The 24264-nt window shown below is 43.3% G+C and overlaps 1 protein-coding gene across 1 annotated transcript in view; it reads left to right on the top strand.

Annotated features, from left to right (window-relative positions):
• Nucleotides 1-896: 896 nt before the first annotated feature.
• Nucleotides 897-24264, top strand: part of LRP4 (LDL receptor related protein 4) — an 82063-nt gene continuing 58695 nt past the window's right edge. The window contains exon 1 of the mRNA XM_053945794.1: nucleotides 897-1067. Coding sequence (XP_053801769.1) covers nucleotides 983-1067 — 85 coding nt within the window. The 5' untranslated portion in view covers nucleotides 897-982. The remainder of the gene's footprint in view (nucleotides 1068-24264) is intronic.

Raw genomic sequence — 24264 nt, 5'->3', positions numbered from 1 at the left:
GATTAATTATTTAACAACAGTTCCTTGCATTGTCAACTCTATACATTAAAATATCAAATCATGCCAAAAGGATCATAAAACTGGCTCTAAGGGTGATCTCCAGTGAAAGCCCGTATGCTTCTTTACGCAGCACGGAACAGAAGGCACATAAGCCAATTGTCCAAGTGTTAATTCCTACTCCTGCAGGAAACGACCCTAAATCCTTTTGTAGGGTACCGGAGATTCGTACGTAGTCAGCTATCTTCGGACACCGCGGCTATTAGGAAAACACCAAATAGCAGAATATTGTCACGAACGGAGGGAAAAATCAGACGTTTCTCATAGGTAGCAACATGCATGCTGGGCAAAGGGCTTGTGAATGTTTCCCTTTCGAAGGGAGTTTGGTAAACGGGGACGGGACGGGGAGAAGGGCTCTGCGATTTGTCCTGGGTACAGCAAGCTGGCACAAGTCGGGAAGCGGTGGCAACGCGCTGGGACCGGAGCATACCGGGCAGCCGACAGCCAGGAGCAATGTTCCTTGGCGATGCTGCGGGAGTTGGGACAGGGAGAGCCGACACCGACGGCCCCGAGCACCGGAGCCGCTTTAGGAAGGGCTTCCCCGCCCGCGGTGAGGGAGCTGTACCGGGGGCAAGGGCTGAGGGATTCTAGGGGTTCTGGGCTAGCCGAGGGGACAGACGACAGCCCCTCGGGATGGGGAAGGGAGGTGCGTGTCTCGCCGCGGAGCCTCCGCCGCGGGACCGCCTCCGCTGCGCCGAAAGTTTGCGAAGCGCCTCGGCGCTGGGGGGAGCGGGGCGGGGGCTGCCCCGGCGGAGCTCCTCCTTCGGGGCCGGGCCTGGGCGGGCGGAGCGGGGAGGAAGCCCCCGGCCCCGGAGTGCCGCGGCTGCGGACGGAGCGAGCGGTGGTCGTGCCGAGGTGCTCCGCGCAGGAGGAGCCCGCGACGTCGCTGCGGGCGGCCCGGGCACGGGGCCGGGACGCTGCCAGCATGAGGCGGCGCGGCGGGGGTTGTCTCCTGCCCGCGCCTCCGCAGCTCCTGCTGGTGCTGCTGGGAGCGCTGCTCCGCTCCAGAGGTAAGCGGCTGCCGCGGCACGCTCTGCCCCGCGGCAGCGCGGGGGGCCCAGCTGCCGTCCCGGGCTCGGCGGCGGCGATCCGTGCCCGGGCGGAGAGCCCTGCCCGGCCGCGCCGCTCACCTGCCCGTGCCCGCCGGGCGGGGAACCCTGCCCTGCGCCGCTTTGTCCGCGCCCCGTCCCGCGCCCGGACGCGGGGCTCTCGCCTTCGCCGTGTCTCGGCGGGCTGGAGCCGGCGGAGTGCCCCGGCAGGCCGGAGCGCGGGTCGCGGAGAGGCGCTGCCCTGGGAGCGCCCACGCGGCCGCTGCCCCCCGCGGAAGTTTGGCGGCGGCGGGCGCGGGCTTTGTTCCCGCGGTGCGAGCGGCGGGCCGGGCCGGGGCGGGCGCGCAGGTTGCCTCGCAGGCTGCCGTGCCCGGCGTGTCGGGACAGCCGCCGCTCCGGAGCAGGAATGCAGCCGCGCACCCGCCGCGACGGGCCCCTTAAAGGTACAGCCCGGCTCCGCGGTGGCGCCCCGGGCTACCTGCCTCGCTTCGGCGTGGACTGGGAGTCCTCCCGCGGCGCCCTGGCACAGCGGGGCCAGGGCAGGAGTACCAAAAATAGTGATGAGGGGAGGGTTTCGCTGCGCTCTTAGCGAGCCGGGAGGTAGTCTCATGAAGTCTCGCCATGAAAACTTTAGCTTTGTGGTTGCTCTGTCAACTGACGTCTCTTGTTTCTTCGTCTTGTGCTGTGGCTCTTGATTTTACAAGAGTGCCCGGTGGAGAAGAAAACATCTAAACGCTTCGCAAAATTCTTTATAAAGAGTTAGAAGGCTTTTGGGGGAGGGGTGTGGAGAGGAGATAGGTACCTCATTTCTTTCCCTTCACTGCTTTGGCAGCTGCTGTATAATTTCACCCATCCGTTTTCTCCTGTGCTACTCTGAAATTACAGGAAGCATTTGCAGTAGTGCTGCTGACCTCCATCATTCTTACAAGTATTGCCCCTGGGGCACAATCATAGGGAGTTTGGGTTTCAAGTAATATTATTTCTCTTCTAACAAGAAACCTAATTGCAGGCAGCTTTGAAGAATGTGCTAAGCCAGCTTGGATAGACTGACTAGAGAGGGCTGTAGTTCTGTGTATCAGAAAGCCTGCTTTTTAGGAGCCAGAAGTACTCTTGAGTTCCCAAATGCCACACAGATACTTAGCTGCCCTCTAGGAGTGAGAAGGATTTAAAAGCTAGATCTTAGTGTAGGTACAGATCTGGATGTGTTTTATTTTGGCTGTTACCCAGGTGCTCCTAGTTAATGTGTCTGGGCTGTTAACAGCCATGTGGGGGATGTCTGATTGTAAAATGCAAGTTTGCTAGTAGGTGGTTGTTCCTTGATGTCTCTAGGATGCTTTTTTATGGCAGCTTGTTTCTCTTTCAAGTAGTTTTCCCATCAGTGCACTTTTGTGTCCTCTTGTCAGATCACTCTTAAGTTTATGATTGGATGTGCCAGCTGCTTCCAGAAGTGAATATCCTCTTTCCCTCATCAAAATATGAGGAAATAAGGACACAATTTTACAATAAGGACACAATTCCTGAGCAATCTTTTTCCTGTTTGAAGTAAGAAAAAACATGAGGAGATATCAGGATGGAGGTGGCAGAGAAAATGCCAAAATTTGTGATGAGTCGGTGTTCCTGCACTTAGCTAGAAAATGTTCAAAGTTGTCCCTTAAAAGTACCTGCAGGGGTGGTGTGCAGCTTAACTGTCATAAAGCATTTATAGAAGTTGTGATGCCAAACAGGTAAGTTGTTAGAAACACTTGGTCATTTACTTCTCTGCCTCAGTATAGGAGAGTGTAAAGCAAACAAGTCTGCAAGACTGACCTTTGACTCTTTTGTAGTGGATAGTGGCAGATCAAACTGGAGAAGTCTATGCCAAAAAATCCCCATACCAAACCAACAAAAGAGGTCTGCAATTATCTTGAGCTCTTGGAAAAGTGCATTGCAGGTAAAAACACGTATAGAGAGGGAATTTAATGCTAATGTCACACACTGCTGGTGGCTGGAGTGAAGAAGGACCTGGTGTTAAGATGGTCTGTGTTGGTATAAATACAGAATGTCACAGAACCCGTCTGGCTGATGTGTTTGCTGTTCTGGCTCCTGGAGCTCTGCCAGAAAAATACATAGCTAATATCAGAGCTTCACTTCTGAAACATCTTGACTATGTTTTATGGCTGGAAACCTGAACTTCTGTGGAAGTATATTTTGCAGTGGGAATCACAGTTTCAACTGCCTGTGCTTGGCATTGCTGTTGGTTCTACAGCTATTAGCCAAGTGCAAAGCACCCATTTTCTTATTGTCAACTTGGAGCTGATTATGTTGTCCTTCCCGGGTGTGCTGAGAGTGCTAGGGTTTGCTGAATCATCAGTTTGGATGATATTCACAGATCTCTTGATCACCCTGAATTATCTTGACTTTTTTTTAAAAAGCGGTGATGGCACTGAGTAACATTCCCTGTATTTCTAAAATGAAGCCCAGCATGCTGCAGGTGGTGACAAGTGATTTTGGTTTTGTTTTGCTTTTGACAATTCTTTCTACTAAAACATAGTGGAAAAGCATATGGCATAAATCTTCCAGTATGAAGTTAGCATTATTGTTTTATGTAGTGTATATAAGCAATTTGCTTTTATATTCTCATTCTAGAAACTTTCAGTTAGCACTTTCAGTCAGCTTCTACAGCACTGTTTTCTGCAATAGAGAAACTCTTCTTGTATCTTGGGAGTGTGAGTGTATGCGGCAAAAAAACTAATAGGTGCATAGTTGCATAAAGTGTTTGCATTTCCAGAATGTCTTGTGAACCATGATGAGGGATATTCTCTTCCAGTGGGCCACAAAGTGTGATTGCAGAAAGCTGGTAGTTTTTCTACATTGTATTCCTTGAAACTACAGAAGAAAAAAGTGGTTCGATACAAACATTATCCAGTTGTTTGTAGTTCAAACCAGAAAACAGTATTTGCTGTATGTTAACTAGAAAAAAAAATCCAAGTGATTTGTATTTTGTTTTTACTTGTAAATGCTCTCCAGACTAGTGAAATTAACATTATAAAATGGTTAAAACATTAATTCTATGAGAATGATCTGTAGTCTGATAGTGCTCTTGAATCTTCATGCACTCTTGTGAAATAGGCAAATATTATCCTTGTTTTGTAAATGTGGGAAGTGAAGTAGAAATTGTCTTGCCCAAGGCCAACTCCATTTGCCCTAGAATGCAACTTACCGTCGAACACAATAGAATGTATGCTTCATAACACTTATAAAAGCTGATAAAGAGATATTATCTTAAAAACCAGTCAAGGTTTTAAAAAGAGGTTTATATAGTAAGTGCATGTTCTGCAGCTTCATTGAATTCCTTTGCTGCTTCTGACTATTTCTCTTTTTAATAATACTTACATTTCTCTTGCTGATGGTCACAGGATCATAAAACTGCAGTTTTACTGACTCTGTTGGAAAGGGTGAATTGGTAAATAAAGTATTATTAAAATAAATGTAAAAAAGGATGGATATTTAATTTCTCTAGTCCTCAGTTATTTCTGGCTTAGGTATTTGTTATGTTTTCTTATATGGGTTTACATAATCAGATGGTATATATGTAGACTTAAACTGACCATCTTTTAAGATGTCTGGCTTTACCTGATAAAACATCCAGAGCTGGAGCTCTGGCATACAACAAACCCCCTCCTTTAAATGGCATACTGTATTTAGTGGCTATCTTTGTTTCACACAAATCATGGCAGAAAACACTAAATGTAATTGTCATCCACGAATCTCATGTCCTTGATGGTTAGGATCTTACTTTTGTGTCTGTGGTGCCAATGGTTCTTTGCCATTGCTGTTAGGTTAAGTATTACTCTTTTATGGGGGTTTGTTGTCTCTACTGAGTGAAAACTGGACACTGTAATGGTCCTTGAATCTCTTTTTTCTTCTGTCTGTAGATTTCCATTTCCCTCTACTAAAGATAGTAAGCGTATGGATGCAGGGGCTTGTTATTCTGTAGTCTTATGGTTTATTCATGCTGTATATCTGGTTGCTCTAGGACTGTTACCTGGGAGTATTTGACTGCCCTCCTGTTGTGAGTGAATTCATGTTCAGGTTTTTCAGCTTTCCAGGCATGTTTTTTTGCCTCTCTTATGCAAAGCTGTCTGGTAGATGCTGAAGCATTCCAGCCTTTGCATTTAGTCTGGGGGTCTCTTGAGCTGCAATCAGTCTTTCTGTGAGGTCTCCTTGGCTGTTGTGACCCTAGATGAAAGGAGACTCACTGTGTAAAGGCAAGAAAATAAATTTTCATAAAGACTTTATTAACATCAAATGTTTGTTAAATTTTGTAGTGCTGAATTGTGAACGACTGAAATTCCTCATATCAGGGAATTAGGTAATTTAATATAGAAGACAAAGAAAAAAAGGGAAGTGAATTATCATGAGTCCAATTCTGATGGTATGAGATACATTAAGCATACTGGTATAAGCATGTTAGCACATCTGTGGGTTGAAAAGTAGTAACAGAAGCTTTGTCTGTCATGAGGTTCTTAGGTGATTAGGTTCTGGCATTAGCCACCAGTCAGCAAGTCACAAACTATTAAGATTAACAGACAGTAATGTAGATGGATATTCAATGTTTGCACTGTCAGTTGCAGTTTTGTCAAAAAGTGTACGACCAAAGACAGCGCAGATCTTGTTTCTCAAGCTGTTGTATGTTGATAGCAACTTTCTGGTGTTGCAGTACTCAGAAGTAAAAAGCACCAAATTTTTTCCCTGAATGGGTTAGAGTTAGAATAGAATTCACCTTCCTCCTACTGTAAGTGATGAGGTTGTATAAAGAACTGTTGTCCAGCAAAGCTTCCAGTAGATAACATATTTGCCTGAAAACAACCCTCATGTTCTGTAGTGCCAAGGTGGAATTTTACTCTTGGAGTTAAATCTACCAGCAGTGAGACGTTATCATGACTCCAGGCAGGGGAGACCACTCTCCTGGCTACCAGCATGGTGACTTCCTCTGTATGCCCTAGCAGGGCATAGTCTTCTGTGTCTCTTTGTTACTGCCTGACAGCCCCTCCCAGCTGCTGGAGCTTTCTGTTTCTATTGCATAGCAGCAGTTCTTTAATCAGAAATCTTGTTAGTATTCAAGGATAATTGATCCGACTCTCTGGTAGGGGGTGGGGACCCAGCCTTGCATCCTTCTCCTACTTGCCACCCCCAGTTTGACCCCTGTTGTCTCTTTGTTTTCTCCTGTTAAGTTTGTGCCAGTGATACGTGTGAGTGCTGTTTTTCCAAGCAGCCTGAAGTTGGCTGTAACCAAGAGCAGCAGTTAAATAGAGCCCGATTTCCCCGCTTCCTGGCGTTCAGTTGTTCGGCTCCATTTTCTGGTCTTCTGTGTTTTTGATTTGCAGAGAAGGAACTTACTTGGTGCCCCCGGGCATCTCTTAAACCCATTAGAACAAACTCCATTATTTCACTGTACTTAGAAATCCTCCTCCTTTAGCCCCAGCATCCATCAAAATAATGTATCCTCTGTAAGGCCCTCTGGAAAATGTTTAATAGGATCTTTTCAAACTCAAGGAAGAGTTCCAGTTGGAAAGGGGGAGGGGAGAAGGCTAATGGAAGATCTGACTGTGACTTGCAGTAAGCCTGAACTTGGCCTGTGTCAGCTCTCCCTTCACCTCCATGCTGAACAGAGCGGATCCAACACCGGGATCAAAGCTGGAAACAAAAGGCTTTGGGAGAAAAATTTCCCGTCTGGCCAAGAGGCAGCCACACAAAAGTGGTGCATAATTTATCACTCGAGGTTTATTTCTGCTGTGCTCCTTCTGGAGAGAGGAGGAAAAAAGAAGTGACTCTCCTGCTGTTTTGAAGTGGATAAGTGATGGCTTTGGAGATTTGAGGCAGGAAGGAGCTAGAGATACCATGGAAAAATCTTTTCAGTGCATTCTGTACCCAGCTCCTCTATTCTCAGACATGGTCAGACATTATTTCTCTTGAGGGAAACCATATTCTTGCATTTTGAAGTTTCAGAGAGTGAGGACTTTTAACTTCTCTGGTAATTTCCAAATCACAGTGAAGTGATGTTGCCCTTGGCAAAATCAAGTTCTTTGACTGAGGTGTTTTTCTTAACTTAAGGATTCGTCTAGGTGCTGTGGCTTTGTGTAACATGGAGGAGGAGGCTACGTTTGCCCCAAAGGCTTTATAGTCTTAATTGGACATCTGACATCTGATAAGGATCAGGGGTGTGATAATTCTACTGGGCTAGATAAGGTCAACATTAAAATCATATTGCTTTCTAATTAAATTTCCTTTAGCTTTGATTTAATGGGAAAAGCTTCCAAAGTTTTTCATTCCAATCACTTCTTAGAATGAGGCTAGAGAGAGGTTTTGGGTAGGAGTTGGCATCAAAGACTACTGAAAGCTGGTAACTGTGTAAATAAGGATGAGGAAGCAAATGCAAGAGTAGTAAACCATGAGAAGAAGGTAAAGGGATATAGGAGTTTAGATATTAACAGAAGCAAAGATAGGCATTTTGAAAATGAGAGCCAAGGACTTGAGCTGGCAAAGGAACAGAAGAGTTGTGTAAGGAAATCCAAGTGGAGTAATTATGTGGGATCTGATGGCAGAAAGAGTTGTTAGTTAGGTAGGATAAAAGATGGCAATTTTGAAAGTGAAGATGAGCATTGATTATAATTTAACTGCTGAGACAGGGAAAGACTTATTTTACTAATGCTTTAAAGGAGGATATGACAAATTGCTAGGAATCCATGACAGTAGAGTCCCTGACCTAATGGAGTGATTTTATGAAATATTAGGAGCCTAGCAATGGAGTCAGAGGTGGAAAGGGAGACTTAGCAGAACACTGAGATGGTGAACCCATGAGATAGCTCCATCACCACCTCTATCTGCAGTGGTGGAATGTGGAATCTGTCAGCCTTGGGAGCACATAAGCTAGAAGGATTTTTGAGTGGGATGTCCAGGAAGGTATTTTGGCAGACAGTATTGTCTGTAAAAGTGTATGAAATGGGAGGGCAGAACTGAAGTGAGAAGCTACAACTTTGGAGATAATTACTTGGACAAAAGCATAAAGTGAGAACAGGAGATTACTATGGGTTTGGTAAGAAGTCTGGATATAGAAACAAGTGTAAGTCTGGTGACAGAAAATTGCTCCTTTCCTGGAAAAGCAGCCTACTTCTCTTCCCCTTCCCCATGAAGAATTGCTGTGTGAAAGAGTGAGTCACTGTAGTGAACAGTTAAAACATAGACACCTGATGTTCTCAGCCTTCTTCTCTGAAAGGCTCATAAGAAGCATTCTGGGACTATGCAAGGTTAGAGGGAAATACACACTCTGCTCCTTTAGCCTGAATCTCCAGCTCCGTCAGTTCATTTGACTTTGTGACAGCTGGTAGTGCTGGGAGAGGTTCTTGCTTAAGGTGCAGCCATTCAGGGTATCAGAACTGTCTCGTGGGATCTAGGATTAGAATCAAATAAAGACACACCTTCTTTTTTTTTTTTTCTCTCTTTTTTTTTTCTTTTTGTGCTCCCACCCAATTTTAGTTCTCAATTTCCATAACTGCTGAATAGTCAAATCCCTTCTTTGCAACTCTGAGGGCAGGGGGAAAAAAAAAAAAGGAGAGAAGTCTTGGGGTTGTAATTTCCTGCTTCTGTTCTGAGCTTCTGAGGATGAACCAGGAGGTGGGATAATTCTCTGAATTAAAACTGCATTTGTTAAGAGGAAGCCAGCTTTACTGCTGTCCTTTCTTTGTTATTCAGACTTTGTCACTTCTTCAAGCTTGACAAATTTAAGAAATTAGTTTTTTGAGGCCTCAAAGACTGTATTCTCTTCACTGTGATTTTTGAAGCCTGCTACTCCTGAAAAGCCTGAGTTGAGCTTCTTGTGGCTGAAGGACATGCCACTAATTTGTGCTGCCTTTACAAAAAGGGCCTTGATCAGCATAGTACCTATTAGCATGAGGAAAAACATAACGAGTCTGTCTGTGAGAGAAAACTAGAGAGTTTGTGGTATGGGAAAGGGGAGATAGATTGGAGGCTTTAATAGCCTTTCTGGAGGCTTAAATAGCCAAGAAACAGGATAATAGTAATTGGTAAAGAGGAATGCTATAGAACTACCTGCATTTTTGTAATGGATCTCAAATAAAAGTATTCAGTGTTTAAATCTTGGAGAGCATGATGCAGGACTGAGAGACTAGGTCACGAGTCCTTCAAGAGCAGTAGTCATTGCCCTGCAAACAGACCTAAGTTAAATACAAGGAAAGAGCAAGTTGAGCTCAGAGCTGTATTCATGCAGAGATGAAGTAGCGAAGGGAATTTTCTTGGGCATTGTCTTGGAAACTGGGAAGGACTGATTTGTCCAGTTGGTGTGGTTATGGCCCTTTGCTGTCTTAGGGAAGGCTGCCTCTGCATCTGACTTCTTCTCTGATCCAGTGAACAGCAGCTGCAGGAGGGTGTTGACTCATGAAGAGCTGATTGCCGAGCAGTTGTCTCCACCACAAGGGTGGTAACCTCATGTGACAGTTTAAACTGTCACCACTCATGAATCAATACTGTCTGCAGGCCTTTGTTCACTGCATTTTTGAGTGTATGGAAGAATTCAGACCTGCAGTCAGCATTACCTTAAACAACAGAAGACCTTTAGGCCTTTTGGTGTTAGTTGTTGGTTTTAGGGGGTTTGTTTTTGTTGTTGGTTTGTTTGGTTGATTTTTTTTTCCCCAGGCACAAGGTTCTTTTATCTGGGAAGCAGGTGGATCACAGTTGAAGCCCGTGCTTCAACTCCTCCAGAAGGGCAGATTTGTCATCTTTGCATCTTTACAGTTATGCTGAGTAATTTCTACGCTGCCAGTACTCAAGCAAGAACAACCCTGGTGTTCCTTGACTTCTGCAACCTTCGACTACAAACTTTGGCTTGAAGCAGCTTGCTCACTAACAGGAGAAGCCTGTTATTTCTCTGAGGTTTCTCTTGTTTGTGACCTGCCTTCTGTGAACTGGAAGAGGAGGAGCTGTTATCTTCTATTGCTCTTAGTGCAAATTCCAGACTAGAGCAAAATAAGTAAATTGCTTAGGTTTAAGTTTTCCAGTCAGTTGTCCCTAGAAGATGTTGGGTGGTTTTTTTTGGTGCTTCTTTTCTTACCTTGTTATGGTTAATTCTTCACCCACAAGTCTTTAGAAGTCTGGGAGCAAGCTTTTAAGCTTGAAAGGAATGTTGAAAAAAAAAGGGGGACAATTCCTGTGATACTCTGTAGTAACTTTTTCTTGGTTGGTTTTGCTGGAGAAGCAAACTTGATGATGGTAATATGGAAGAATAAGAAAAACTCAGATTATGTTTTGAGAAAGGACCCGTGAGCAATTTTTGTGATGAGGTGCTTTAGAACAGACTAGCAAGAAAGAGGGGGTGGCAAACGCTTGCCTCCTTTAAATGCTTGGCAAAACTCCACTTAGCTTAATTGGCTACACAAGGTGAAACCTAACACAGTTACAATATAAAAATAATAGGAGATACAGGGCAAATAAGGCCTATGTACAGTTCATCAATAGGATAAAAATAGTACTCAGACAGAAGCCTTCAAGCAAGGAAGGGAGTGAGGCAGAGATGACATCTTTGGTATGTACATCTTGACTTAACCACTCAGGCAAAACAGCCTCTGAGCTCAGGCTTCGATTAAGTGACTGGGACAGCTGCCAAAACACCTATGTTAGCTGGCTAATGTACTGCAGTGCATTGGTCCTGCAGGTTAATCTGGGAAAGGCATGGAGTGTTATCTGGCTCTATCTTGGGTTTTTTCTTGAACAACATCGTAACAACATGCTTTGCATCCTGTGTCAGGATCTTAAACGAAATGTGGTGGCAATGCTAAAACTGCTTCTTGAAGTATTGTGAGGACAGGAGGCCATTGGAGTTACACCCTAGAAGACCAGGTAGCCTAAGGAGCCAGCTTTTCTGTCTGTGCAGGCTGCATACCAAAGTCTCTAATGTATGTGCTTTATGGCTCCATGCCCTTTAAAGACAAGCAGAAGGGGAGTGGCTCACAGGAGCAGAGTAACAGTAACTCCATAAGGAGAATATTATCTGTTGTGGGATGGGACTGAGCTAAGGTGGGTAGATAGCACAGACCCTCTACAGCCCCACTGTAATGAGCCTCAGGAACTTTTGCATGCTTAAGGCTCTCTGTGGCTGTGCTGGCTGTGTAAGTGGCCCTAGCAAGTAGGACATGTTTGAATTGTTCAAACCATTAGAACTGAATACACTGCTGAGATTTTTCTCCTATACTAATCAAGAATAAATTAAATATTTGACTCCCACAAGAACGAACTGCAGAGCTCTGTGTGTTCTTCCATTGTAACCAAAGAGAAGTAATTTTTTTATTTTCAGTTGTGCAACGACATGAAATTACTAGATCTAGAGATCAGTGTAATGATTGCTACAGAGTAGGACTGGGAGGATTTCCATTGCTGATCCTAGCAGCGGCAAAACCAATTCTTTTTATGCAATCTTATCCATCCAAAGCAGCAAAAATTGTCTCCACCTAAAAGCACAAGAGAACCATAGACTGAAACAAAATTAAAATGCTCTCCATGTCTATGAAAACATTGTTTCTAGGGTTTGACGCTCCTTTTGAGGCTTGGAAAGCAAATAATTTAATCTAAAATTTACATGAGAAGCTAGTCAGGATCTAAACCAGAACACAAGTTTATGTAGCAGAAAAAAGAAATCCGAACCTGTTAGCTAACTAAACTGCCATGAGTTATTGTGCAAAGTTATTCTGCTGGCACCTAGTGCCAAGTGAAATGTGCAAAATCAAGTCAGAATTTTACTAAATACTGAGCTGGCATGTGCAATTTGGGTTGCAGTTTGGATACAGGGAGAATACCGTAAACAATAAATGTTGGAATGAGAAGTAAAAGGAGAGGCTGAGAAGAAAGTTTATAATCTCATGAGATAAAAGATAAAATATATTAGAGCAAGGAACAATTGTCTTACTAGAAATAAAATGTTATTCTTTGGAACATTTTAATTTCTGTCCTTGGACTTAATGCCATGTATCCCTTTCTCTTAAAACCTCTGTGGAGGTTCATATGTTGAATCCACTTCATATGTTGAATCCATTTCTGGAAGAAACTCAAGCATGCTGCTTTTTACATGTGGGTAACACTTGCAGAGCTTGTTTTGCCAATAAAAGTGTCTTTGAATTGATTGCAGTGGGATGTGGTGCAAGTTCTGATGTAACATGAGGCTCTTTGCAAGTGCAGATTTTGATGAGAACTCATCTCTAAAATCTCTAGTAATTTTGTTTTCTTGTTGCTGTTGTGAATTGGCTCCTTTTTTTCCTGTGGTCCATTGTTGTATGGATGATGTTTGGAAATGAAATGTCTTCCATCTGGTTAAGAAATTTGATTTATCCTTGGAGGCCTGAACTGCTGTCTTTGCTAGCAGAAAATAAGCAATTTTCCAACTGTCCCAGTTATCACCCACTTGCCTTTCTCCAGATCCATGTCTTTTGTAAGGATCCTAGAAGACTTATGGATTGTGAATTGCATTTTGCCAGTCCTCTGTTCCTTTGTATCTATCAATTTAGTCCTCTCCTCCTGTTTAAACTTGGTAAATTAAACACACTGCTTAAAACAATTAAACAGTGGGCTGGCTCGTGGAGGTCTGGTTTGCCTGGACACAGTTGGTAGATTGTTTCAGATGGCACTAAGAATGCGGCTCCAAAGGGCATTACTTACAAGGGCATGTTACTGATTCAAAGTAGGGTTTAGTATAAGCTTGCTTTATGGGAAACATTGTCATCAAAATACAGTTTTATGGTAATATATAGCCCATGTTTTGGAATAGCAGAATTAGAGGAGTTTTTGCTCCTGCTCCCTTTTCTTTTAGTAAAACTTGATTTCTCTGAGAGAATTTTTTTTGGCAGGGATACTACGATGTTGTCACTGCTGAGGGTTGTTCTTCTCTGCCTACAGTGTATGTGGCTTGGCCTCCAGCTGCTGGGCTTCCTTGGTCTGGGGGTGTGGTTTCTTGTTTCGCCTAGTCTGGTGTAACTGTGGGTTGTCCCAGAGAGCAATCTCACTCCCTTGTTCCTTTGATAGATCTGTGTAGATATCTGCTGGATGAATCAGTCCATCTTGTTGGTTTGTCACAGAACTGGCCTGCAGAATGGTGAAACCACAGGCTGTGTGGTATTGGCAAACTGAAGTGAATTGGTCTTCAGTGAGCTCATCAGTATAGACCGGATGGAAGGACAGAGGGAGGCAAGACCAACCATTTTTTTGGCACTGATTTGCTGCTTCTTTGCTTTGCCTTGATAGTAATTTGGAAAGGCTTTCCCTAGAAACAAGGAGAGGTGAGAATTCAAGCCCAAGATTTAATTTCTGTGGCTCACATAAGCGTAGGCCTCTTTATTCTATTGTTACTTGTATGACAGTCTTAGTGCTGTATTAGCATCCAAGTGTGTTGAAAGTTCAACCCATAGATGTTGCAACTGGTGCAGTACATTAATTGGTGATGCCCTTTGAGGTGGAAACTTCTGTTCATTAGGGTTGCAAGAGAAGACCTACTATCTTATTTTAGTTGGGCTACCACAGACTAAAGTTGTGAGTTGTTGCCAGAGAAATGGTCAATCTGAATATTAAAAGCTTTATCACCTTGCTAGTGCCTTGATTTGTCTTCCTTAATCTTGTCTTTTAAATGACTGATGTCTAGCAGAGAGTTGGTTTTTGACCTTTACTCGCAGACTCTGGATTAGAGTTTTGCTTGCTCTCCCCACCACTCTCCGCTGATGTAGTGTGATGTTGTGGTTTCACGAGCCCGGCCTGGGCATGCACACAGAAGGAGGCACAATCCACTCTCCTCCCCAGCTGACGTGGAAGTGGCAGTGGTGATGCAACATGTCTGGTTAGTCACAGGAAGACAGAGCTAGCTGTGGGAAAGCATAAGCTGTCTAAATGGCCATTCCTGTTCTCCCTGAATGAATATGTGGCAGGCTGAAGGGGAAGATGTACATAGGATGAATCTTACACATGAATTGTCAATTGGATCACGTGAAGAGTCACTCTAATGGAAATCAGAGCTTCACAGTGTTACATGCAGCATGTGCATACAATAAGGACAAACCCTACTCTGAAGAATTAATAATATCTACATGTAGTAAATTGACAGATGTATGAAAAAATGAGGAAAATGAAGTACTGATTAATGTAGTAAATAGAGGCTCCACTTAAGCTTTGCCCTTTAGTCTGTAGGGTGATGCTTCTTCCTGCCTTTTTGTTGAAGCTGCCTTTCTCTAATTGTTCTTTTTCTTCCTCTGATACAATGCACACAAGATTATCACAATTAGACATGTTTGTTGTGTCTGAAGTCTGATACTGGAAGAGTGAAAATGATTCTCAGAGGTAATGTCCATCTAAGGGGATTTCGTTGCGCTTTTTGCCCTGGATAGTGCATATTCCTGTTATCTGCCAGCATATTCAAAAAACATTTGGCACTAGTCTAATGAGGAGCATCATATGTAAACCCAGTTCACAAAGATCTGTTCTGTGTCTGTGAGTCTTCTACCCTTTCCCTTTTCCTGACTGTAGCATCTCCTAGGATGGTTCACAAAATGGTATTTAACCACATAATCACAGAGGTCAAGAAATTTGAGAAGAGAAGCTTAACTTGGACTTGGTTAGAAATCCAAGTTTTAACCTAGATTCCTGGCTTAGGATAGTTTAGCTGTTGCCAACTTTACCTAATAATTATTAAGTGTTCCTTTTTGCTACTTTGTAGCAGCAAGCTAGGTTGCTGTGTAGAATTCTGTAAATACATAATTGACTACAGTGGCTGTATTTACCCAATAGCTCAAGTGTTTTTCCCTGCACCCCCTGGAGATTAGCTGTACAGAACTTGGGTTGGGAGTGCTGTCTTTGCAAGCTGTTACATAAAGATTCTCTATGGTTGTTGGGCCAGGTGTGCTAAGGGCTAGGTCTGGGATTTTTTTACTTTTCTCTCAGGATAGTTGGCAACTTTTTTTTGGAGTCTACAGACTTTTTTCTTTTGAGGGTAAAGAAGTTAACCATGGTGACTGGTTGCTTAATAGCTGTTTTTTTTCTGCACACTAAAGTCAGTGGTTTTTTCCCAGATTAGAATCTTATATTTTTAAACATTTACTTACTCAAATGTAGAATGATCTAATTCCCATGTTTATTCCTTTTCATAAGAATTTTCAGCAGAGTAGCATGCCTCTCCTACTTCCAAATGTACAAACACTTGGTAAGCAGACTGTAAGAAGAAAATCACGCATGACCCGCTGTAGTAAATACATTTTAAAACCCTTAAACAGGAAATGACCCCAACTACTTCTGTCAGTTTGCCTCTGAGGCCATGGTTCTGCAAGCAGTGAAGCAACAGAAGGCATCAAACTGGGCTGGGTGAGGAGGAGTTGGAAGATCCTTCAAATTTGCATATTTTTAAGCTCATTGCCCACTGCATAGCTTTTGCTCATCCGTTTTTTTATCAGACTGCACAAAGCTATGCCAGTTTAAGGGGGTTGTAGGACTGGCAGGAAGAGAAGGAGGGCTAAGAGCTCTTTAGGGTGGGACAACTGATGGATATAAAATCACAATCCTGAGGCTTCTTTCTCATTTTGAGCAAACATCATTGTGTTTTTGGAGAACCTGAGGCTTGTGTTATCACTTAAGCATAGTTAAATCAAGACTGCTTTCTATCCTTTGGTTATTGTGCACAGAAGGAGGTTTATTTCAGAGGGATACCTGGAAAGAAATCAAGAAACTAGATTACAGCATGAAGGGCAGAAAATTTTATCTTCCCCATGGAAAACAGACATCTTCCTCTGAGGACTTGATACCTAAATCATCACGTGTGCATTCAGTTTGCAAAGTGTTTGTGCAGTTTTAAGGAGGGGTATGGGAATGATTTCCCAAATGCTGTTGCTATTTGTAATTCCACATTATCAAACTGTGCGTTTGATAATGTACAGTAAAAAAATGAAGGGAGGGTAATGAAACTCTAAGCAAGCTTCTCAGAATCTGGACTTAGTGGGCCACATTCAGCCTCAGAATAAAGGGCCAGGAGATGGGAAAGCTAACTGAGCTCAGCCTCTGGAGCTGAGATGGATGCTATCATGACTGTAATGCTGTGTAGCTTAATTGGGTACTGTGACTTAAGCTGACCTGATCTTGACTCATCAAGGCTTGTTGGCTGAAGGTCCAAATGTACCAGATGTTCTTACTTAGAGAATGATCCACTGGAATAAATACTATGTTCTTACCGTGTCTGAGAATGGTAGCATAAGGTACCAGAAAAATTCAGCAAATTTAGTCAAGATACAAACTGCACACTAAGGCCTTTTTCCTCCCTCAGAAATACTTTTTTTCTTTTTTCTTCCTGACTGAAAAAAAAAGGTAATTTTACTGCACAACTATTGAAAAGAATAACTCCTCCACTTAGGAGTGGAAAGGGAGGAAAAAAAGTCTGTATTCAACTGAAAAAACTCCCAGGAACTTCTCAAGGTAGACTGTAATTACTGGAGGTAAAATTCTGCTACAAGTAGACAAGTAGCCCTGTGTTCTGTCACTTCTCTACTGTTATCCAGTCATTTTAGGTAGCATTTATAGCACTGATGGGCTTAGGTTGCTCTTTGATCAGAGGAAGTACTCTATATTTGGCTGAATAATATTGTATTGCAATGCCCACAAATTGGCTCAAAAGCCTGATTCAACTTAACTTGTCTGTTGTACCCTACTCCCCAAAGTATGGTGGAATAACAGAAGGAAAATCGTTCTTGAGTCATTGTGGTAAGTGCATCTGTAAGACAGGAGACATCACACTGTCTATTCATGGGTTTTAGCCCTGAGTTCATGGTTCTAGCAAAAGGAAGTATGCTTACATGGGGAACACAGAAGAGTTTAAAAGCTTTTCAAGTAGGAAAAATTCTTCTTCCAGGGTTGGATGATGTGTCTGCTTAAATTATTTCTAGGCTTTATAAGGAATCTTTCATTTGGATAGGCACTTCAAATCCTGGAACTTGGTCCAGGAAGTAGTATCAGAAGCACTATTTAATAATATTGTTAATACAGACTATTCTCATGAGAAAAATCCGCAGGCATCTTTAGCCTGCTTTTTAATGGAAGCAGTGGTTATTTCAATATCTGTGCATATCTTCTCACCCAAAAAAACTAGTCCCAGAGAACAGAAGTTTCATGAAAACAGGCAGCACAATAAAAGGAAGGGACCACAGGAGCAACTTGGCTGTGGGTGAAGATTCCTCATGAGTTTGCATTTTGTTAGACATGAAAGAATCCCCTCCCTCCATTTGGCAACAGATGCATTAAAATTGACTGTTAAGAAAGGACTCCATCTGAAATTGGCTTTGTGAATCCTGTTTCTCATGTAGGTATTGAGATTATTTAGGTGTGCAAGTTGGGGTCTTACTGGACATAAACCTATTTCCAGGTCCCCAAGCAGTGGCAATGGTCTGAGTTGTTAGTTCATCAAGCCAGGGGATGTTTAGTCCTCTCTCATTAGGAGGCAAAGGTCTTTAATGGGCTTTAATTGGGTTGCAATTCAGGACTCAAAAGCTTTATTTGGTTTAGGATGTGGCTGCTTGGTTAGAGTGTAATATTTCTGGAAAGAAGCATGTTAAACCTGTTTTTTGAGCTAACTGGTTGTTGATGGTTTCCCAAATATGAATGAGGTTTTGGGCTTTTTTTTTTTTTTTTTTTTTTTTTTAATGTTTAAACTTGTGACGTTTTTGGGCTGGATGTTGTCAGTTAAGGTTCTGATATTGTGCTCATCCCCAGCTTAAGGGTCCATGGAGGCTGTGCTCTCTTGTATACCAAGAAATTCTAAGTAGAATATCTGAAATAATTACTACTCCCAGTAATCTGCCCTATGCCTCCGAGTGGCTGAATATGAGGTAAAATATTGCTGAATGTCACAGTTTACAGCCTGGCAACTTTCATTTATTTTAGCATGCTGGGTTATAAACTGGAGCTTTAGGAACTGTGCACAAGTGTCCTGAGGTAATGTATTGCCAGATAAGATCCTCTGGATTTTTGGGTCTAGTCTGATTGAACTGGAAGGAAGCTGCAGGCGTGACTCTCTTTTCCCTCTGGAGATGTGCCTCTTGCTCTTCAGGCTGTGTTACAAGGCCTGTGTGCCTCAGCCTGGCCAGGGCAGAAGATGGCTGAGGGCTTTTGCTGAGGACAGGGAAAGGAAGGAAAGGTGTCCTATTTACTCCTAAACATCCTCGATGTCTTGAAGCACAAGAGAGACATTTTGTAGTGTAAGTTGAACCAGTTCTAATGGTTTTCCTAACTAGTTACATCAGAAAGGCCAAGGATCATTACTTCTTTTGCTGATTTTTTTTCTTTTTGTTTTTTTCTTTTAGCTTTCCTCCCCCTCCACCTTTTGTCTTGCTTTCAGTTCACCCATCTGCATCTGGTCTTGCCCAGGCAGCTGCTGCTCTATTTGTATGTTCCCTGGGGGAGCTCTGGTGCTCCTTTAAGATCTCCTGTTGCTTTGGGAATTCACCTTTTAGACATGGTGCTTCATTAGCCTCTCTCATTTATTTAGTACGGTGAGAAAAGATTTCCCCTCCCAAAAAGCAGAAGAACAAGTTTCCAGCAGCATGTGCTTGAGAGAAGAGTCTCTCTATGTAAATAAAACAGGTTTAAAAGCAATCGGTGAGGGAGCAGCTGGAGAGGTTTTGAAGGAATATTGTTTGACCGAGTTGGCACTGTGAGGCCCTTAGGAGGTTGAGGCTGAAGAAATCCCCCCTGCTCTTTCTCCCTGGGGAAGGTTTGTCCACTGATGAGTGACCGCACTGCCCCTGTGCACTGTTGTCTCTTGTCCCCTGCCTCGGTCTCAGCACGGTTGCTCCTTTTTTTTGTTGCAGCTCGTTAGAGGAAAAATAGCCATTTGGGATTTTTTCAACCATTGGGTTCTGCATTTCCTCATTTGTTGCCCCTCTCTCCTGCCGGGCGTTGTGGGAGTCGTCCCCTCTGCAGGCGATGGTGGGAACGACTCTGTCCTCACTTATCATCAGTGACAAATCAATGGCAGCCTTCAGAAAGCTGGCCCCCAGGATCCCTGCTCGGCCCAGCTCCGGAGCAGTGGGAGGCTTCCCTGGTGGATAAAGGACTCCTTGCAGCCCTGACTTGTTGCCTTAAATCTAACTGAGGAAACCTTTTCAGTCTCTTCATCAGTGGCCCCCTCCCCTCTCGATTTGTCTTGGGGAAGGTGGCGGCTGGTGCAAGGGGGGGCACATGGGGGGGTGGGGGGAGATGAGAGTGGGAGAGCATTGGGATTTGTAACACTTTTTTCTATTTCCCTTTCACAATAGCCTGGCTAGTGCATGCAGAGCTGGGCTCACAAAGCCTCCCCGAAGTGCCTGGAGTCCCGCAGGGCTCCTCACAGTGAAAGTTTGCTGTGTGTATTCCTACCAACAATACAGCTGGGCCCAGCAACAGGCTCCAGCTTTGGGCAAATATTTCTACAGCTTTTCCTTAATTGCTTTTGAGGGAAGGAGGGTGAGATGGGTTTGAGAGGTAGGAGGGTGAAAGAAATTTTGTATATGCAAAGGAGATAAAAATGCATGTGGGTGGATGGATTTATCTCTGGCTTCTGTGGTCCAGGCTTCTAAAAGGAACCTTTGTCAGCATCCGTGCTAAAGCTAGAGAGGGGTTGGGGGGCATCAGTGTTGGATCTGAAGGAGAAGGGAGATTAAGGCAGACAGCGTGTAGTGGTTTCAGCTCTGCCAGTCTAGTTTTTTTGTTTTCCTTTAAGAAGGAAGCATAGCTGACAAGCCCTTTCTGTGTAGTTTAATCCAAAGTGCTGGTGTAGACTGAAAGTACAGCCTTTTTTTGTGTTATGTCTAGCTTATTTCTGCTTAGCTGTTCTGTAGGGTTTATGCTTGATTTCCTATTCTCTATTTACCTGTGATTTATCTCTGAATATCTAGTTTATTTGGTCTGGGTCGCAGCTCAAGACTGGAAGAAATCAGAGAAATTATGTCCCTTTAAAGCAAATTATTTCACCTTCACTGCCTGATCGATTTTGGCCTTGGATATTGCTTGAACCCACTGCTATAGCCCTGGGATAGACAGGTAGGCGCATATTGATGTGCTGGTTTTGTCTCCTGTTTCTAAAGCTGCAGTGGAGATACCTAAGCAGCATGAAACTGCTTGATTGGGTCAAGAAGAGATCATGTGAGCCCACTTCTCTGTTGCATTATGAGGAAGAATTAGCCAGGACACTTCATTTAAACATTGCTTTCCACCTCTGCAGGGCTGGCAGCAAGCTTGGCGTTTCTACAGTTGGGAGTTAAATTCTTACATTAGTTAAACTGTGTTGCGTGTTTATTAAAGGTTCAAATGTCATCTTAGACCTGATGTTTGTGTTACAGTAGGAATGATACCAGAAGCATAATCCTTGTTCCAAGTGTGTTATGTCAGAAATTAAATTTGGGCAGGAGGTGCTTACCTGTGTCAGTGTTCTCCCAGAAGAGGGAATACTTTTGCTCTAAGGTCGTGGTTCCACAGATGCTTCACGCTGAGCATAACTAGGGGCTGCACATATGGAGACTGAGCTTCTTGGACTCTCTGTCCAAGGCAATATGCAGGATGAGTGAGACTACTGTGCAATAAGAAAGCTGAGAATAAAGTTCTTAGCATGGATATAACCAGTGCTTTTAAATAAGGGATATCCTTGCCTTTCATTTGGAGATGAGCACAGAATATGAATCCTTATTTGTAGGAGCAAATTCCTAACAGGCCAAATATAGATTTGAGTAAAAAGAACATAGAATAACATCTGTCCTTATGTAGATGTTCAAGCACCTTTACCCTCACTGGTATCTGGTGACTGCCCCTTTGTTTTCTACTACTGGTGATATAGTATTTGTGGAAGCCTTGTATCCATAGAACATCACAACTAGTAATGAGGCAAGATTTGTAGGAAAAGAGAACCACTATAGTTAGACCAATTAATGTGGCTAGAAAAACAAACAAGATTTTGGGAGCAGTTTGTCCTGAGAACTGAAATAGAAGCCTAAGTGTTTAAATTAAGCAGAAGTTAAGAACAGTTGCTTTGAGTTCAGCTCGACTGTGTTAGTGAATTGGATATTACAAAGAAAGTTCCTGGTACTTCTGGGGCAGAAGGGGGATGATATGTAGGAAAGCAATTAGTGCATTAGAGGCCAAGCCTACGCCAATCCTTGCATGATTCTCTCTTGAAGTTGATTAAAGTGTCACCAATTTCTAACTTTCCAGGCTGAAACTTGAGGGAGAGAGAGAAGAGTTTCTGCTTAAAACTGTCTGTGTAACTTAAGTTAGAAATGATTTGGTGAGTTTTGAGAATAAGGATGAGGAGTGCTTCCCCCCTCCATGTTTAAAACCTTGCCAAAGTGCAGAAAAGTTAGAGGAGTTAGAGGAGAATGTTAGACAGCCTCTGATACTCTAGAAATAAAAGGAAAGGAAAAAACCCAATCCAAAACCAGAAGAAACTTGAGGATTTTTTGATTTCTGAAATTCACCCATGAATAGTGGAGTTGTAAATACTTTGCAAATATTCAAACATTTCTAATATTTTAAAAACTTTCAATCAGTATTTGTATGTACTGAGTAGGAGTTAAAAGCCCTGCCAGCAAAAGCCTCTTTGATGCTCACTGTGGTGGACATTGACTATCCAGTCACACAGGCTGGAGTTGCCCAGGATCTCTGCTCCAGTTATGGCCCCCTGTGAAGGGCTCCGGAGGAGCTCCGGTGCAGGGAATGCCTTCTGAGAGGCTGCCCTGTGGGCTGAGGGCTTCTTTGCTGACCTACAGGCCAGGAGGAGGAGAAGACAGCTGCAGGAGGCTATTTCTGTGTGCCACAAAGCAGTGTTGAAGATTGTGTTGCAATGCAAGAAATAGCATGGAGAGCTGAATCTGTCATCTCACAAGGGGTACATGCAAAACCAGTGCAGCTGTGTGCTGTCAAATACCAAATAATATAACCTGTCTGCCTGGTCACGTTATTCCAGATAATTTTAAAGGGTTAACTTTTTTGGTAGCCAAGTGAACCAGATGGAAAAGAGCTATTCTTTTGCCATCAGCATGCACATGGCTTAAACTTGTATATTTATACTCAGTGGGAATAGAGAGAAAAGTGACTATGCTGGCATCTGATTTGGATAGAGTTGGAATTTATGGACATTTTTCAGGGGAGGAGAAAAAAGAGTAAAGTTTAGGAGGAAGGAGTAGCAGAAGAGAATTGAAGGTTATAGAAGTAGGGAAGCTTGTTAAGAGACCAAAAGAAATGAGGGAATGTGGGCAGGTGGAAGGAGGGTTCTGGGTAGGGGGTGTGAGATGGGACACACTGCCTTATGCTCTCTTTTCCTCCATCTACCTCATACCTGTACCTCATCTCCCAAGCTCATCTAGTCTGTACCTTTTACTCCCAAGTCCCACTACTGTGGCTCACCCACAAAGCAACTTCTGTCTTTCACATCCTTTCTGTAGCCCATCCTTTTTCTTAGGAAAAAGGGACTTGCTAGTTTGAGAGGCCTGAGGCTGACCTGTTTGGCACCGTGTTTTACCTTCATATCACCTGTGTTACTCCCCTTTCCTTCTGTAGTGTTTTACAAGCATCCAACCCTTATTTCAGATATTCTACTTAGAATTTCTTGGTATACAAGAGAGCACAGCCTCCATGGACCCTTGTGCAAACCATTCTTTGGCTTTTCAAGTTGGACAGTTGGAAACAAGTTGGACACTTGGGTTTCTGTCATGGGTTTCTGTCAGATCTAGAAAACAGCTGATGATACCATTTAAAGAAGTAAGATGTGAAGGTGAATCCATGTTTCTGGATTGCTTGACTGTTCTGGTGATGAATACCATATAATAATTGTGCATTGAGTTCAGGAGTTTGTGTTGCAAATAATATGGAGATTGTGTGGTGCCATAAAAGCGCAGAAGCTGTACAGGTGAATTTAATTCTGAGATTTCATGAAAGCTTTTTCTAACTTGTTTATAATGGATTTTAAATGTTCTGTGTAATCAATAACAGCTGGATTTTTCTTCTGAAGCATGCTGCATAAGATACTGTCTTTCCCAGACTGTTGCTCAGTTCTGCGTACCAGGAAGCAACGCTTTTAAATTCACACCTGTGAAACTAAATTCACTAAAATCTTCCAGGCCTTGGCCTCTTATTTCCTTTCAGTGGAGGGAGAACTGATGTTGGGGGTGTGTATCCTAGCATGGTGTTTACTGCTTCCTCTGGTTAACCTGTTCCTCATGGACCATTCAATTACACTACTTATTTCCTCCTCTGTTGAGGAGTATATTTGTATATAATATAATATTTTTACTTGGAGTTGCCCCATAGCAGTTCCTTTCTCTTTCTGCTCCTGCAGGAAGAGAAGGTCCAGGTCTCTTGTAACGCTGTGCTTGCAGCCTCTTTCAGTCTCTTTTGACCCATTCCCTGTTGAATGAGACAGTTGAGTAAAGGCCACAGGTCTGCAGATGAAAAACACAGGGAACATGAGTTGAGATCCATGTTAATTTCCCTCCGGAAACTGTGACTCTGTAATTACAGTTCCAACATCCTCCAGAAGAAAAGGGCCCTGTCCCCCCCTGCAGCCCCCCTGGCAAATTTGATGTTCCTTGCAGCAGGGAAACCAGGCGTGGAGCGGAGCAGGTCAGCTGGGGCTTGAGAACGCTCCCTTTTGGTGTCTTCGTTGCTAAAGGGGGGTGGGGGCTCTTGCTGTTCTCAACCCCCTTCTTGCCCCTTGCCTCAAATCTCCCAAGTAAATACAATTTTATTTTATTATATTGCTGCTGATCTGCTGTTGTTTTTGATACAAAAAAGGTGGAAGGGGCAAGAAGGAACGAAAGAGTCTGGCGACAGGAAGAGATGAATTGCTGAAGAATGACACTGGCAGGGACTATTGTTCATTTTAACGCTGGAGCAGGAGCAGAGAGAAACGTTCACACGCCATTCTTGGGCATCCTGCTGGGCAGGCTAGGAAAGGGGCATTCCAGCTGGTCGTGAGATTTGGCTGGACAGATTGAATTGGGCTGAATAGAATGCTCGCCGTTTTTTATTATTATTATTATTTTTCTTATAAAGAAACCCACTGATTAATTGCAATGGAACCCGATTAAAGGGAGAATCTGAAACCCACACAGACATTAGACATAAAGCT

This window comes from Vidua chalybeata, chromosome 6 (genome assembly GCF_026979565.1).
Source record: "Vidua chalybeata isolate OUT-0048 chromosome 6, bVidCha1 merged haplotype, whole genome shotgun sequence".
NCBI lineage: Eukaryota > Metazoa > Chordata > Aves > Passeriformes > Viduidae > Vidua > Vidua chalybeata.
This window is presented reverse-complemented; position numbering and strand designations above follow the sequence as displayed.